The sequence below is a fragment of the Felis catus genome, chromosome E3 (assembly GCF_018350175.1).
Source record: "Felis catus isolate Fca126 chromosome E3, F.catus_Fca126_mat1.0, whole genome shotgun sequence".
Classification (NCBI taxonomy): domain Eukaryota; kingdom Metazoa; phylum Chordata; class Mammalia; order Carnivora; family Felidae; genus Felis; species Felis catus.
The window spans coordinates 1,710,799-1,728,047 of record NC_058383.1 but is presented as its reverse complement, the minus strand read 5'-3'; the positions used below and the strand labels follow the sequence as shown (position 1 = coordinate 1,728,047).

Here is a 17,249-nt window from a genome sequence, read left to right as displayed (position 1 = left end):
GCATTCCAGAGCTTCCAGAAGATTCCTCCTGTCCTTGGTACCAACCTGCCTGCAGGGCTCAGCGCTGGTTGGAGAGGTGGGCCGGAAGACAGGACGGCTGGGCAGGGTCTTGAGCCGTCAGTCCTGCGTCTGTCCTGGAGTCGGGCACTGGCCCGTCAGCCCTTGGCGGGGAGGGAGGCTCCGTGTCCTGGAGGCCCGGGGGCAGGAGGGCCGGTGACTGTTACCCACACGCGAGGCTGGCGGGCCAGCACGCTCCTTCCCAGACGGCTGGGGTGGCGAGGGCGGGGCGGGGCCTGGGGTTCATCTGCGCGTGGGCAACCGACCCTGCCCTCATCCACGCGTGGAGCTGCCAATGACTCTGTGACCAGCAGGCATGCTCGAAGTCACACGGGACTGCTCTGCGCCCGACGGCAAGTGTCCCCTTCTACTTCTTCGGGCGAGTCTCTGAGGCCTCCTCGCAGACCGGATGCCTGTTTGTTCAGAGATTAATCATCGGCATTTGCTCAAGTGGAAACAAAGCAAACTTTACCACAAGCGGAATTGGTCATTAAAAAGTCATTATCAAATAAAACCAGCACACTTGGTCTTTTGCTTTTCCTAGTAATGACAAAGCGGCGTCTTTAACGGGAACGAACGACGAACTTGCTCCCAAACGTTTTCCTCCTCGCCGGCCGAGGCGCCCGCAGACCCGATGAAGAGTGCCGTGCTGGAAGGCGGGTTGTGGGGATTTATTGGTCAATCAGGGAGACGATCGCAGCTTGCTCAGGAAGGCAAGTCCCCCCCGCCCGGGCCCCCCGGGGCGCCCGCACTCTGGTAGGGACGACGCCGGTAACCAGCTCGAGCCATAAAAGTCAATACGAAGATAAAGGATTTCAATAAAATTGTGACACTCGATAAACCTTCCTGTGGAAACAAATTTCCCACGGACGTGCGACCAGTTCCAGTTGGATTTGTAACTTTAATTTCTCGGTGAATTTCTTGTCATCAGCTAATTGTGCAGTCCGTGGCGGGCAAAGACCGAGTCTGAGGCTCACGAGCCCTGTGCCTTCCTCCGGTCCCACCCGAGAAGAAGGGGCCTCTCCAACCCAGAGGACGTTGAGTGGGGGGCTGTTTCGGGGCCGTGAAGGTGCCTGTGCGGACTGTCCCTATGGTGCGCCTGGTTGCCCTGCCCTGATGGGACAGCGGCCGAGAGCCGGACCGGCGCAGAGCCAGGCAGTGCCGGGGCCGGAGCGGGTGCGCCGTGAACCCGTGGAGGTGTGTTTGTCGACACGGATGAGGCCACTGGGCCTCGTTCACGGGGCGGTGCGTGGATGCTGCATCCGTGATGGCGTCAGCCCTCGGGTCCGCCGTGTGTGAGCGGGGATTAACCCACCAATCCGGGAACTGATGCCGGGGATGAGTGCTCTGGCCTCGGGGCCCCGGCTGGAGCAGAGTCGGGCCAGACCTGGCCCGTGCACAGCCCACCCTTCCTTCCTGGGCTGTGCTGCCCCAGGCAGAGCCCCGGAGCTCCGTGTCCCACAGCAGCAGCATCTCTGGGCGCCTGAGTGCGATATGGACCCTCAGGCCCCAGCCCAGACTCCGGAGCTGACCCCTGGGACACTGGCCCACGTGAAGCTCTGAGACGCGTGCGCTGGTACACCTGGGTGTCTGTGGGGTGATGGAATTTTCTCCCAGGTGACAGCAGCCTGCAGAATGTGGGGCGGGAGAGCAGGTGCCAGCCCCAGCTCAGGCCTGTGTTAGGGCCGAGGAAGAATCCAGGTTCACAGGGCACGAGAACGGACGGTGGGCAGCCCACAGGGGAGACAGAGGCTCCTTTCTGGGTACGGGTGCCCTCTGTGCAGACCCTCTAGAGCCGCTCGGCTGCTGGACCTAGGGACACCTCAGGTCTCTGCGACCTTCCCTGGCTGGCCTCCAGAAGGTTGTCTCCCCGCACGAACATCTGAGGAAGGAATCTTCCAGTCCTGGGCAGGAGAAGCCGCCCATGCCTCCCAGGGCCCCTGACTCTGGTTCACACTCAGCCTTAAGCGTTTCTGGCAGGACACCCCTGAGCGGTGGCTTCTCTGTGGAGCTTGGTCCTGATGCAGTGGCATCGGTACATCCTTCCCCAAAACCTGGTGCGTCTTTGCAGGGGGCTCTCCCTTTGTGCAAGAAACGGAGAAAGGGTGCCGGGCCTGGCTGGTGCCCAGTGACACATCTGTGGCCTGAGATTGGGGCCCCAGGCATCCTGGGAGCTGTGTGGGGAGACAGGGAGCTTGCTAAGGCCAGAGCTGACGAGTGGGGAGTCAGGGGCGGTTCACGTCTGGGTGGAAGGAACGTGCACCCCGCTTCTTGCTCCCACCCGGTCGCCTGCTGCTTGGATGGATCTGGCCTCTCTCCCGACTGCTGCGTGCAGCCTTGCCCAGAGGCCAGGTCAGGAGTCACAGGCGGTGGGGCATTCAAACCCACGGCCTGGCCTGGTCCCTCCGCCGCTGTGTTCCTGGGACCGTGTCTGGAGTTTGGCGGCCCCCGGGGCTGGCGGGATGGGATAGAAGGCCTCTGCGCAGCTGGGGCAGTCAGCAGGCCCCGGGAGGGGTCTCTGGCCACCACAGGCCTCCATAGACCCTTCAGCTCGAGGCCGGGCGGTCGTGGGGAGCACCCGGGTCCAGCCCGGCCTTGGCCTGTGCTCGGGCTGCTGGTTCAGAGCCGCTCAGGCCCCATCTTGGCCTCATGGGGCTCTGTGAGGATCCAAACGCCCCTCAGCCCTTTGAGAAGCCACACGAGCCCCCCACCCTCCAGCCCGACGGCCTGCCCACCCTCCTGCTGCCTCCGTGTGGCATCTGCTGTCACGTCGTGCATGTTCCTCCGGTGTCCCGTCACCGTCCCCGGCCTGACCGCCTGCTGTGTGTGCCCACAGGAGCGAGACGGCATGCGTGCCATCCTGGGGTCCTACGACAGCGAGCTGACCCCGGCCGAGTACTCGCCCCAGCTGACCCGTCGGATGCGTGAGGCCGAGGACATGGTCCAGAAGGTGCACGCGCACAGCTCGGAGATGGAGGTGAGTGTGCGGGCGGGCCCGGCGTGTGCGGGCTCCGCGCCCCGACTGGCGGCCGGGGGAGGGGGGCCGCCAAGGGGCCGTGGCAGTGCTGTCGCATGCAGACCTTCAGTGGTGGTTTGAATGGCTGTTCCTGCCGCACCCAGCGAGTCGCCGTAAGTATCGGCGTGTTAATAGTCATCTCCTTACGGCACACCTGGTACCGTGTGAAACGTTACCGAGGAGAGATTTGTGGGGAAGGCTCTCTGACCCCTTCGGTCCTCCCTGGCGTGTTTTACGTGAGAGCTCCCTCTTGTCCGTGTGCCGTGTGCACCCTCCTCACTTAAGTACGAGGCCCGCGGTTCTGGCACTTCCAGGGCCGTGTTTGGGGTGATGGGGTGATGGGGGTGACTTAAGAACCTACGGGCTGCACGGTTAACCCGTCTCACCTTTCCGGGCCCGCACGCGGTCTGTCTCACCGGCTCTGGTAACTTCCACAAGGGCTCACCAGGGCCCGAGCGGCTGCCTGCAGGGAGGAGCAGGCACAGGGGGGCTGGCCGCCAGGCGTTCCCCGGCCGGGCTCCCCGCTCCCTGTCCCTGGCCGTTCTGGAACATCAACAAGCAGGTGGAGAGAAGCTCGCTGCCTTCAGGTGCCCGCGATTGGCAGCCGGCCCCCTTTGGGGAGCGCAGGCAGTGGTTGGGTCAGTGCACCCTGGGGGTCGGGCCTGGACCCTGTCCAGCCCTTCTCAGAGGCCCAGGTCCCCCGTGGAGAGCTGTGTGCCTCCTGGCCCCCAGCAGGTGGCAGCAGACGAAGCACCGGGTCCTGCTCCGTTCAGGCCTGCGGTGGGGCGGGGGGAGGGGGGATGTGGGGGCTCCCCAGCCCTGGCTCCTGCTCTCATCGCCAAGACTCCCCTGGCCTCCCTCTGGCCTCTCTCAGAACCTGTGTCAGGAGGAGAGGAGGGTGTCCTCCCCCTCCTCCCCGGGAGGCCGAGGCGGCTGCCTGGCACATGTCATGGGAGGGTGTGGGGTAGGGGTGAGGACGGGGGTCTGGGGCAGGGGTGGGGTGGCGATGCCCGCCACGTGCCGAGTCTCAGAGCTCCTTCTGCCGGGGGACCCGGTGCCCGACGAGTTCAGTCCCATGCCAGCTGCTGCTGGCACCGAGGGACCCCTGCTCTCGAGTTGGCCGTGGGACCAGGACCCATCACGCGGTGTGAGGGAGCCGGTGGGGGAGCCCCGTCTCGCCCACTTGCGGTGACGTGTGTCACCCCCGCAGAGAGGCCCATGCCCTCTGATCAGGGTGTGGGGTGGGACGCGGTGCTCTGGCGGCCGGAGCAGGGGCAGCCTGGCCGCTTGCCGGGACCGCAGGGGTCCCTGCCACGCACTTGCGCAGAGAGGCGCACACGCAGCCAGTGGCACTTTGTGCACTTGGAGGAGGGCGGTGGCTCTTTAGCGGGGGTCTCTCGTGGAAGGGAAGAGGCGGAGATGCGCCAGATACCGCGTTCCCCTGCTCCCTCCATGCGGCCCGTCGGTGGCACGGAGACCGGGCTCGCTCAGTGGCCGCCTTGCAACTAGCGACCGTTCTCACGCAGGCTCTCCCGTGGCACCAGGACCGCCCCGGTTCCCCCGTGAGAGGCACCCCTGACCCGCTTGTCACCCAGGAGGAGGTCTGGGTTAGGGAGAAGGGGGCCCAGCTTTAGGAAGTAAGCCCATAGCAACACAAGGAGGGGCTTTGGGGGGGAGGGGGGTCTTGGGTTCAGGAAAGTCTTGGGGCGAGCTCCCAGATGACGTGGACGTCGTGCCTGCCATCGGCGACACCAGCAGGAACAGGGGGTGGGCACCGTGTGGCAGCTGGAGCCAGACCGGGGACCCAAGGCCAGCTCTGCCTCTCCTGCTGTCACCTTCTGTGACCGACGTCCATCTCCTGACAGGTGTTGTCCTGTCCTGTCCCCTGGCCCCGTGGGTGGTGACTCTCTCTGCAGAGCAGGGGGAGGAGGGAGAGCGCCCGGGGGCATTTCCCCGTGCTCGGGTCAGGCACGGCGAGGGTCCCGGCTCAGGCTGCGGACGCGGTCCCCCTGCAAGCTGGCAAACAGGTCCCTCGGGAGCTGGTGGGGTCGGGAGAGAAGGGCACGGTGCTCCCGTACTGGGCCCCGTGGGTGGTGGTGGTGGACTGTGAGTCGGGGTCTGCTCTGTTTAGTTTTCTGTCCGCTCCTGGGTCTGGGAGCCTCACGGACGTGCCCGAAGGCAGGGACAGAGCCTTACTTTAAGGTGAGGCACCGAAACCCAGATGCTGGCCTGACCTGCCTTTGGCCCCGACACGCTCCCGTGGAGCCGAGCCCTGCAGACCCAGGCGTCCCGTCGATGGAGGGCGGGCACGTGAGGGTGCCGGTGGGTTCACGGTCCTCATAGGGAGCTTCTGCTCTGTGGCGGCCTGAGGGGCCTGGCCAGACCCTCCTTCCATCTCCAGCCTGACCGGATTGGGGGACGGACCTCCGGGTCCAGACTGTCCCCCGCAGGGCAGCTCGTCACGGGCACGCAGGGTCCCCGAAGCCCTTTCTCCCGTCTCTCAGCCATGGGGCTGCGCTCCAGATAGGACCCCCGACCCCTCCCTGCCTGCAGGCCTGGGCTGCGACCTCAGCTCTGCCTACCTGCTTCCTGACCCCCAGCGGGCAGGCAGCCCCGGGAGAGGCCTGGGGCCCAGTGTCGGGCTAGGGCCGGGGCGGCCTGCTGGTCCAGTCCAGCGGCCCCAAGGTAGGGAACGGTCACGGGTGCCCCAGCCTTGCCTCCGCTCCCCCTCCCCTGCCCCCCCAGGTCACAGAGGCCACATGCTGATCCCGGATCCTGTAGGCCACAGAGTGCCGCCTTCCAGGGTTCAGGGGCTGTTTTCCCGTTCTTATTTATTAAACAGGAACGTTTTATGTATCAGGATCTCGGAGAGCTTCAAAAGCTGCTCCAGGGGGCCTGACAGAAGTTTATTAGTTGAGCATCGTGTATTGGCACACAGTGAAAAGTTATGTAACTTCATAGAACCTGGTTGTTAAGGTTCCTTAGTGCCTCCCAGACAAGCCATCCGTCACGGTGCCGATGCAGGCAAAGCGCCGGGGGCACACGGAGGCCCAGGACGAGCAGCCTTGTGCCGAGCGCTCGCTGGCAAGCCCCCGGAGTCGCTCCCGTTTTGTTCAACCGCCTTAAGGAGCCGCGGGGAGCCGCGAGGGGCGTGCAGGGAGAACACCCCCACAGCCCGCGGGGTCTGATTACGGCGGCGGATTAACTCTCCGCAGCTCCCCGCCCGCCTGATGGATTGCCGGTCTGGAAGGCAAGGTCCAGGGGGACGGAGGGAGAGGACATCGTTGCCATGCCGCCGCTCGGTGCGCCTGGCGGGGGTGGGGTGTGCACCTCTCTCTCGGCCTCTCCCCGCCGCCACCTGCTGCTTTTCCCTTTCGTTTCCGCGCGGCCTCTCTTTCCTTCCTTGTTGTCTTTGTGTTCGGTCCTCACGCTGTCCTTAATGTCTTCTCTCTCTCACCCCCCGCTCTCTGCCACGGCTGCCGTCTGCGCTCCAGCCCTCACCCCGGGCCCCCGTGGCTCCTCAGTCGGGTCGGCGGGTCAGCCTGGTCCGTCAAGGGCCAGGTGGTAAGTTCCGTGGGCTGTGTGGCCACACGGTCGGCTCCGTGGTTGTGGCAGCTGGAAGGCAGCTTCGGGCCGTCTGCGGACGGTGGGGGCTGCTGTGTCCCGGTGAAACTTTACTGGCAAAACAGGTGGGGGGGCCGGGAATCGGGAGGCCAGCTGTAGTTGTCGGATGCCTGGTCTGGCCCCGGCTCTTCCTGGGACCCCCGGGATGGTGCTGCTCGATGTGAAGCCACCCCAACGGCGTGGGGCTCCCGGGCCCGGTTGGGTGGCACTGGGCCCCACGCGGCCTGTGCAGCACAGCACGCGGTATGCCCTCACACGGGCCGCGCCAGTGGGCCCACCTGTTCGCTGATGGGGAGGATGGGGGCGGGGCGAGTTTGACGAGGTCCCCTGCTTCTTTCCAGGCGCTGCAGTTCACTCGCTGAGCTTAATCGGGTGGTTCTAACGTGGAGCACGTCTGAGTCCAGCAGACACGGCCCACTGAGGCGGACCGGGGAATGCTGAGACTGGGAGAATCCCAGCGGCCCGTCTCTAGTGAAGTTGGCGCCACTTTGCGTGGAGTTTATTTATTCCATTTAATAAACCGGCTGCAGAGGTTGATAGCGCGCGTCACGAACCTTCCTCCGTCGACCGAGCTATAAATATGCAGCTCGCGCTGCTCTGATCCAACATATCAGCCCGATTTGTTTTTCCAATTTATTTAATTAAAACAGATAACGGTGCTGTTGGCTTCAGGAAGGTGTGCGGAAAAATCCCGATTTCACGTGGCGGTGGGTCCGAAAGCGCTTCCCTCTTCCAGCACGGGGAGGATGGCCGCCCCGATGCTACCGGCCGCCCGCCCCGCGCTGCCTCTGCGAGGGTCCGACCGCAGTGCTTGCGCCCTCCTGCCCTGGCTGCGGGAGGGGTGGTTTGGCCTCCGGAGGAACCCCGGGGAGCTCACAGATCCGCGTTGCTTACAAACGCGTCTGCTCGTTCTCCTTGCACAAAGACCTCGGGGTGACTGTCCTGGAAAAAAGCGCCCACAGCACAGTGGAAAATCTCGAGGCAGCGTTAAACTGTATTACAGACAAGGGGAAAAAGCAGGGGTGAGTGAGAAGAGCCAGGTCCGGGGAACCCTCCGTGGGGAATGCTCCCCGGCGTGCAGGTGGGAGACCCAGGGGAGGCAGACGTCGTGGGGAGGCACTGGCTCCTGTGCTCGGGACAGAGGCGGGAGGCCCGTGCAGGACGCCTCACGGAGCCCCGGCCTGCGCGTGTCACTACGGGCCGCCCCGCGGGTCGGGCCGCTGCCCCCTCCTGCGCTCTGAGAAGGGCGGGCGCTAGGCTTGCGGAGCCGGCTGCCGCCAGCTGCGCTGATGCGTGATTGGCCCATACGAAACGACAGACACCCAAGGGGTGCGGGGTGGTGCCACACTGACCCCACCGCTGTGGCTCGTCGTCGCCCCTGTGTCGCCCGGCCTCCGCCGCCGGTCATTTTTGTAGCGGGAGCGGAGTGTGATCTGCTGTCTTGGCGGATCCAAGCTCGTGACGCCGAATCATTAGCGTGCTCCTGTCCCCTTGCTGCGTGTGAGGCCCCCACGTCTCATTGCCCTCACGCCTGGAAGCGAGTACGCTCTCACCCGCACCCCGTTTCTCCCACCTGGCCCCGGCCGACCGCGTTGCCGCTCTCCCTTTCTGCGAGCTGGGCGTCCTCAGGGTCTGCGTGTCCGTGAGGGTTGGCAGCGTTTTCACGTGTCTTCCTTACTTTTCGCTTCACGCAGTGTCCTCCGGGTTCCTTCGTCTTGTCACAGATGACGGCGTCTCATCCTTTTTTGAAGCTAAATAACGCTCCATCGTGTATGGGTAGCGTGTTTGTCCGCCGTCCACTGGCGGGCGCCTCGCCTCGGCTGTTTGCGTGTCTAGGCCGCCCTGAGTCGGGCCGCGGTGAACCTGGGCGTCTGGGCCTTCTTTGAGAGGGAGCTTTCGTTTCCTTTTGACACGTTCCCAGAACGGGAACACTGGATCGTACGGGTCATACTTGTAGTTTTAAGTTTTTGAGGAGCCTCCCACGGTTTCCCCTGGTGGCTGCGCCCGTTTGCGGTCCCCCCAGCGGCGCACGACGCGTCCCTCACCGACGCTCGCCGTCTGTCTTGTTTAGCACACCCGCCCTCGCCAGCGTGAGGGGCACCTGACCGGTCCCGACGTGCGTGTGCCTGATGCTGCGTGTGCTGAGCACCTTGTCGTGGACCTGCCGGCCGGCCGTGTTTGCGGCGCCCTGTCGCGGATTGGCTGGGCGTCCGTGTTCTCGGGGAAAACTGTGCATCCTTTGCCCACTGTTTGTTTGGGTGTTGGGTGATTTGATATCGGGTCGCACGAGTTACTCACATACGTGGTTGTCAACCCCTTATCCACGTACGGTTCGAAAATACTGTCTCCCACCACCTTCCGTTTTGTCAGTGGTTTCCTGTGCGGGCAGAAGATTTTTAGTTGGATTCAGAGCCACCGGTTTATTTTTGCCTTTGTTGCCTGTGCTTTTGATGTCAAATCAAAAAAAAAAAAAAAAAAAAAAAACCATCAAAAAGATGAATGAACCTTTCCTGTTTTCTTCTTGGACTTTTATGGTTCCAGGTCCGTGTTTTGAGTTGATTTTGTGCGTGTGGTGTAAGACTAGGGGTCCACTACTGTTCCTTTGCGTGTGGACATCCAGTTTCCTCAAGGCTGTTCCCTGAAGAGCCTGTCCTTGCCCCGTCGTGAATCCTTGACAGCTTTACTTCTGGGCTCCCTGTTCTGCCCCGTCGGTCTGCATGTCTGTTCTTGTGCAGGCGTTACACCGTCTTGATTACTGCGGCTTCGTGGCAGCTTGAAATCAGGAAGTGTGATGCCTCCAGCCTCGCTGTCCTTATTTAAGATTTCTTTAGCTATTCAGGGTCTTCTGAGGTTCGGTACATATTTTAGGATTACTTTTTCTGTTTTTGTGACAAATGCCATAGGGATTGCATTGAATCCGGAGTTTCCTTTGGGTAGTGGACATTTAAAAAAATGTATGTATTAATTTATTTTGAGCGAGAGAGAGGGAGAGAGAGCATGAGCGAGGGAGGGGCAGAGAGAGAGGGAGAGAGAGCCTCCCAGGCAGGCTCCGTGCTGTCAGTGCAGAGCCTGACGTGGGCCTCGAATTCACAAACTGGGAGATCACGACCTGAGCCGAAACCAGGGGTTGACTGCTTAACCGGCTGAGCCACCCAGGTGCCCCAGGTAATATGGACGTTTTAACAGTATTAGGTCTTCCAGTCCGTGAGCGTGGAATGACTTTTTATTTGTTTGTGTTTTGTTCGGTTTCTTCGGTCAGTGTTTTACAGTTTTCAGTCTATAGGTCTTTCACCTCCTCCCTTAGATTTATTTCTGGGTATTTTATTGCTTTTTTGATGCTGATGCAATAGAATTGTTTCCTTTTTCAGATTGTTCGCAGTCAGCCTATAGAAACGCATCTGACTTTGGCGACGTGAGTTACGAATCCCGTGACTCTACTGAATTCATTGGTTACCTCTAACGGTTTTCTGGTGGCGTCTCATTTCCCGCATGTACGGTCATGTCACCTGCAGGGACAGTTTCACTTGTTCCTTGTTGACTGGGACGTCTGTTTCTTTTTCTTGTCTGATTGCTGTGGCCAGGACTTCGAGTACTGTGTTGAGTAAGCATGGAGACGGCGGGTGGTACCTAATTGTTATCACGAAAGCGTGTTGATTTTTGTCAGGTGTTTTCTTTGCATCTGATAAAACGATCGTATGATTTTTATGCTACGTTCTGTTAATATGGTGCGTGCCGTCGCTTGATCCGTGGAGGTTGAGCCGTCTTTGCATCCCAGGGATAAATCCCACTTGGTCACGGTATGTCATCCTTTTAACGTGCTGTGGAGTGTGGTTTTCTAGTACTTTGTTGAGGATTTCTGCATCTGTGTTCATCAGGATACCGGCCTGTGGTTTTCTTGTAGCATCCTTGTCTGGCTTTGCCTCGGGGTAATCTTGGCCTCGTAAGATGAGTTTGGAAGCGTTCTTTTCCCTTCCATAGTTTTGGAGGAGTTTGAGAAGGATTGGTAATAATTCTTGAACTGGTCTCAGGCCTTTCTTTGTTGGGAGATTTTTTTTTATTACCGATTCAGCCTTCTTGTTATTGTTCTGTTTGTATTTTCTGTTTCTTTGTGGCTTATCCTCCAGAGCTTGTGCGTTTCTAGCAGTTCATTTGTTTCTTTCCGATCGTTTGCTTTGTTGGTAATTGTATCTAGTAGTCTCTTAACGAGTCTTGGCACCTTCGAGTGGTCTCTTGTAATGCGTCCTCCCTTGTTTCTGGTTTAAGTCTGTCAGACTTATTTTTAACTGAGTTTCACTAAATGTCCGTTTTGGTTATTTTTTCAAGACACCAGCTTAGTTTTGGTCATCTTTTCCGTCCTCACCAATGGAGAGTTATCTCAGTCCACCCTCTGTGGGGTGACAGCTGGAGACCCCTGTCCGGCCACCTTGCTGGCGTCCCAGCCCAGTGCTTCTCCTGGCTCATTGTGGGGATGCAGCACCTTTGGGACTGGCCTCTGGTTGTCTCGCTCCAGATTAAACCTGTGGCATTGGTTCTCAAACTCGATGCACATTTGGATGGCTGTGGGCCCCTTCCTCAGAGGTGTGGGGGGGCTGAGCTGAAACGCTGTACCTGTGGCGAGCTCCCGGGCGACGGGGCAGCTCCGGTCCCTGGCCACGCTGAGAGCCCTGCCCCAGCATGAGCCCCGGGGCTGCCACATGGGTGGGACCGAGCCCTGCACGGGGTCCCGGGCTTCGCCACGGAGCGCCTCACAGGGCTGGGCGTGCTCTGGGGCTGGGAGAGGCGCTGGCCGCCTGGGTCACGGGACTGGCCTCGGTGGCGTGGACGCCTCTACCTGACAGGCTGCGGCAGCCGCGGCCTGCTGGCTTCGGGCCGTCACCTGGCCCTGTGAGCAGGCTGCCCGCTTAAGGTGCCCGCGGGTCTGTTTTGTGGCTGCCGTCCACGCTGGGGGTGCGGGTGGCTCTGCTCGCCCCTCGTGGTCTCTGCTGGGCAGAAAGCACTAGTGGGTCTGGGTCCTGCACCCAGCGGGGCCCGCAGACCCGCAAGTGCGGTGGAGCAGAGGGGCCGGCGGCCCGAGGCCTCCGGCTCCTTCCCTGCACGTGCCCTGCGACTTTGGGGGTGCCCCCTCCGTGGGCTCTGACTTCCCCTCCTCCTGGCCAGGTGTCCTCGTGTCCTCCCGGCTTGGTCGGCCAGCTGCGGCAGCCTGTCGCGGCCTGCGGGGACTGCCCCTCGGCCGTGCCCGGGCTCCCGCGCTGGCAGGGTGCCGGCTCTTCATACATAGCAGCTTCTCACCTCTGGGTAAAAATAGCCTCGCGAGGTCTTGGTGCAGCCTCTGCCTGTCACAAGTGGCGCGTGGGCCTGGGGCACGAGTCTGAGTGCAGCGGCCACCCGGGGGCCCGGCCGGAGGACGTGTCCCCGAACCGGGAAGTGCCGTGTGAGCTGCTGGGCCGACGCGGCTCTGTGGCCATCCCGGCCTCTCCGCACACCCCGTCCCCCTCACGCGTGCTCCCGGGCGTGCTGCCTCCACGCGCGGGCACTCCCGCCAGCCCCTCTGATTTGCAGACCCCCGGTCGGCTGGGCTGCAGCTCCAGGGTCCGGGGCCTCCCGCGGCTGCTGCGGGCGTCTGTTCCCCGCAGGTGGTGCCTCCAGCCTTGTCACTGCGACCGGCCCTGTGGACCAGCCTGCTGCTCCCTGGCCCCCGCCTCCCTTCTGAGCCCCCTGCCAGCTCCGTGCCTGCAGAGCCCCCCTCTTGCCATCACCTCAGGACCCCCCGGCGTGCAGGACGAGCACCAGTGTGAGGTCACTGGTCACGGGCGGGCCAGGGGCCGGCAGGGTCACGGGAGTGACACCTGAGTCCCGTGCAGGGCACGCGGTCCTGCCTGGGTGGAGGACACACGCGTACTCCTGCAGCACCCCTCCCCCACCCCCCCTCCCCCGCCCAGGTCCCCAGAGTGTGAACGCCAGCTGCAGGGAGGAAGCCGCCCCTCCTGGGAGCCTGGCCAGAAACTGCAGTGTGTGTGTGTCCCGCTTGGACTCCCTCCAGAACACGGGCAGTGACCACTGCTCCCCGGCCCCCAGCCCTCATGCACCTGTCCAGGGGCTTCGGGCGCACCAGGCGCACGTCCCCCTCTCCTGGGCCGTGAGCCTGGCCCTCTGTGCGGCCTCAGCTCCTCGGGTGTTGTGAGTGGAACAGCCCAGGGGGCGTGTGGGTGGCCTGGTGGTGCTCTGCTGCTCAGGGGACAGCCCGGCTCTAGCACAAGTGTCAGGGATGCGGCCGGAGCGAGTCACCGCAGGGCCAGGCCGGTGCTGCCGGACAGGCCGGCCCAGCAAACAGCTGCCGTGTGTGAAGACGGGACCCCACGGGCGGAATCGTGTCCACCCGCCGCCTCAGCCGGTGCTGCTCCCAGCCGTGTTCCCCAGCTGCCCCGGACGTGCCTGCACGGGTGCGGTGACGCCTGTAGGGACAGTACCACAGAACGAGTGACCGGCTGAAGCCCAGTGGATGGGCTTTGACCAGCGGCCTGTGTCGTGTCCCTTTCTCAGTCCTCCGGAAAGGCCGGCGTGTTGGAGCTGGTGGGACCTCGGCAGGTGCAGGGGATCGTGGTGTCCGGGCCGGGCCTCCCGCAGGGTGGGTGGACACGGCTGGCATGCCACACGGGCGCCTTGTCCGCGTGGGCCACCGTGACTTAGGCCTGGTCGCTGACCGCACCGCTTCGCCTTAGCGCGCTCTGGGGAGGGCGGGGGGGGGCATGTTCACGTACGTGTGCTGTTGGGGTGGGGGAGGTCTGCGGAAGAGGTGCCAAGCACCGGAGGAGGCCTCTGTGGCATCAGATGTTTTGTTCGTGGCCGGCGCGCTAGGAAGGCCCGCGTTTCCTGCTGGGAGAGCTCGCAGAGCGGCCGCCGTCCACCAGGCGTCTCACCGGGGGCCCACGCTGGGTCATCGGAGCCCGTCACTCAGGGGCGGTGGGCTGCCGGGGCCGCTCCTCTGCACCCCCGCCCTCTGCGCGGGACGGCCCCTGTGTCTCTGGACGCCTCCCTTCTCCCTGGCTCGGCGGCTTGGGGTGGTGCCCCCCGCCGTCCTGTTGCGTCTGTGGGACACGTGAAGCGTGGCCAGTCCCTCCGGCGTCGGCTTCCCGGCCTCCCTCCCCGGCCCGAGTTTTCCTGAAACTGCTTCGAGGCTCGTCTGCCTCAGGGACGTGAGGCGAGTGCTCGTTTCCCGACGCCGCCTGGACGCTCCTCCGGACAGGTTTCTGCCAGTTACTCTGGTTTCTGGGGGTCTCTGCAGCCCTCGTGCTCTCTATCGTATAGCAGCCCTGTTTCATAGCCCGGGTCACGCGAACGCCCGAGAAGCACGCCGCCTGGGTCCGCTTCACACGGCGGCTGGGAGTTTGAGCGGAGCGCGGAGCATCGTGGATCGGCCTCTGCCGGTTCATCCTGGTGTCCGGGCCTTGGCTCACCTGTGTCCTCGCAGAGGCCGTAGTGAAGTGTCCCGCACACGTCGGCGGAGTTCTGGCCTCACCACCTGGCCAGGGGGCCCTCTCTGCGGCCTGGACGTCCCGGTGGCCACCACTGCGTTTCTGTGGCTGGCTCGCCGAGCGTGCGTGCAGGCGTGTGGCCAGCTCCTGGCGTGGCCACGGGCAGACGCGGCCCTGTGCTTTCCGCCTCTCCCGGCTGACCTCGCACGGGGGCCGCCGACCGCACCTCTGTGTGCACGGCCGCGCCACAGTGTGCTGGGTCACCCCTGCCGGGGGGTGGGGGGGACGGGGGGCACCCGGCGGTTTCAGATCTCAGGTCTGCGGTGCTGGCAGGGGCGGTTTTGCGCCCATCAGCTGGGCGCACGGTTCGGTTTCCTGGGAGCGCATCGTGGGCTGGGTCGCCGAGCGAGAGGGGAAAGCCAAATCACCTTCCCGAGCGGTTCCCTGGTTTTTAACCCTCCCCGCCACGGGACGGGGCCTCAAGCCCAGCGCTCGGTCCTGATGCTGGTGTGCGGTTTTGGGTTTTCAGCTGGGTTTCGTAGCTGGAGTTTTGGGGCTGCCGTGCCGTGGCAACGATTCTGTGCCGCCCGCACTTGCCCCGTTCTCGGTTCTCCTGAGAATGTCGCTCTGGGCTCGCGCGGGCTCACAAAGTACCCACGAGCTTTTAGCGGGAGCCCTGGCCTCCTCGGAAGGGTTGGCGCACGCGGACGTCGTCACGAGAGACGCGCCTCTCCCGCGGCCTGACCACCCGGTGCCGCCGGCCTCTCCCTGCGCGCCTCGGGAGCTGCGTCCTGGGACCCTCCAGCGTGTCCTGAGAGTCACGGCAGGGGTGACAGCTGTGTGTCCGTCCCCTGCCGCTCCAGGAAGGACAGGGTCTGCGGTGTGGCAGAGACCCTGTGGCCACCGCCGGGTCCCCAGCAAGCCCGGTGCTTCTTCAGGGAGGTGGTTTCAGCCTCTCGCTGGCGGTGACCAAGTAGCGGCCCCTCGACTCCCTTAGTACACCTGCGCTCACTGTTTCCGGGCAGGACGGAGGCCTCTTTCTCTCCCCGCGTGAGCGTTTCCTGGCCTCTTGCTGCTCAGGAGGCGTCGGTGCAGGACCACGGGCGAGCCACGCAGACCACGCTCGTGGGCGTCGAGACTCGGCGCACATGTGAGCCAGCGGCGCCCGGGTGTGCCTGGCCCGGCTCTGGGCGCCGGGGGGCCGCTCTGGAGTTTGGTCTGCTCCCTGTTCCACGGTGGCGTCTGTGGAGACATAGCGTGCCGGCTAGACTGCCCAGGCCCGTGTGGCCACCCCTGAGTTCCCGCCTGGGTCCCTGGGACCTGGCCAGGCACCTCCGTCGGCTCCCACGGTCGGGAACCTCCTTTGCCTCTCTGCCCTGGGGCAGTACGGGCTGGGCCCCCGGGACGGTCCTGCTGGTTGGGGGGCGTCCCGGATTTTCCTGGATGTTGGTCCTGTTGGGAAAGTCCCCCTGATTGCTTCTTCCAGAACGTGAACTTTCCAGGAGGAGTGGGTTGCAGCCCCACTCTTTCAGGGGCGTGGAAACCGCACCCCGGTCGTCTCCACGTGTGTAACTGCATCGCTGTTTTGGGCAGCAGGTGTGGGCGTGCGCTTGCGTGTGTCTGCTGGCCGCCCCCGGTCACCTCCTCCAAACGGCGGGAACGTAGGGCCACCTCCTCGCCCCCGGGGCCCCCGTGCGCAGCAGGCAGCGTGGGCGGTGGAGATGGGCAGCGGGAGGCCCACTGACCCTGCTTTCTGTCTTGTCTTGAAGGCTCAGCTGTCCCAGGCCCTGGAGGAGCTGGGAGGCCAGAAGCAGAGAGCAGACATGGTGAGTCCCTCGGTGGTGGTCTTTGTGGCCACAGGGAGCTCAGGGTGGGGGTGCCTTAGACCCTGGGTGTGAGGAGATCACGTCAGGTGCAAGCCTGGGGGTCCCTGATGGCCACGGCCCTTCCTGTCGTCAGAAACACCAGTGGGAATGGAAAGGGTGTGGTGGGGCTTGGAAGCCGGGTGCTGGGTCCCCAGCGACGGGCCGGTGTGGGGCCGTCCCCTGGTTCACTCTGACACGGGGCCGACCACGCACCTGGTGCCCTAGGTCGTGACCCATCCAACATAGAGCAGACCCGCACACCCTCCTGAGCGGTGCAGGGCCCGCGGCCTGGCAATCCGTGCTTGGCGCCCACGGCCACGTCGTCCTCAGGCTGTCCCCCAGCGGCCGGCCCACGGCGGCCCCGCCTCCCGGGGCGTGCACCCTGAGGCGGCCGCCCGGCTCCACAGCCCCCGTTCCCCTGCTGAGCTTGTGGAGCCCCCCACCCACTTGGCAGGTTTCCTCTCTGCGTGTTCTCCTGGGACCATCCCCCCGTCTGCCCTGCACCCCCGCCCCCCGGGGCTGTGTGCAGAGCTGGGTAGGGGCAGGGGGCAGGCACCGCCGACCCTGGCCTGGGTGCCCAGTACCAAATGGCTTCCTTACCTTGTGGGACGGACCGCGCCCTTGTGCCACACAAGCCGCAAGGCCCGTCGCGCTGCTGCGGCCACGGTCTGGCCTCTGTGGGGACCTAGCCACCAGGGTCACAGGAGGGCCACAGTCCACATTTACAGGTGTGCTGGGACTGCCCCACCCCAGGACGCACACCATCCAGTTGGGATCGGGGCCGCGGGGTGAGGAGTTGGGGTGGGCCCTGGGGCGCACAGCCCAGCTCAGGGTTCCTAGTGTGGTGTCATATCTTGTCGGTCCCTGACTTTGAGCGGGTCACCTGGCCTTCACCTGCAAAATAAGAGTGGCCCACAAGGGGACATGCCACGTCCTTGGACTTGTTTCGTCCGTCCTGCAGTTGTCCCCCTGGCCGCTGAGTGTCCTGTCTTAGCACTGCTCTCGGCCATACCGCAGGGCAATGGAACACTCAGGAAGCAGCCGCCTGAGGCTGGCTGTGCTGCTCAGAGCCCCTGACGGGTGGGGGTGAGGGAGAGTTGCAGGGGTGCGTGGTGGGCAGTGGTTCCACTGGCCATGCAGAGGTAGACGCAGGGAGAGCATGAGTCCAGGAGTCAGAGATGGCAGGGTGGCCTGGGAGGCGGGTGAGGGAGTCAC

The 17,249-nt window shown here is 63.7% G+C and overlaps 1 protein-coding gene across 7 annotated transcripts in view; it reads left to right on the top strand.

Annotated features, from left to right (window-relative positions):
- MAD1L1 (mitotic arrest deficient 1 like 1) overlaps positions 1-17,249 on the top strand; it is a 362,570-nt gene that overhangs the window by 165,592 nt on the left and 179,729 nt on the right. For 5 of the 7 annotated variants that reach the window (XM_045048077.1, XM_045048076.1, XM_003998387.5 and 2 more), the window contains 2 exons: positions 2,894-3,034; positions 15,939-15,995. In XM_045048077.1, the coding sequence (XP_044904012.1) occupies positions 2,894-3,034; positions 15,939-15,995 (198 nt within the window). The remainder of the gene's footprint in view (positions 1-2,893; positions 3,035-15,938; positions 15,996-17,249) is intronic. The other 2 variants (XM_045048078.1, XM_045048075.1) reach the window with 2 other exon arrangements.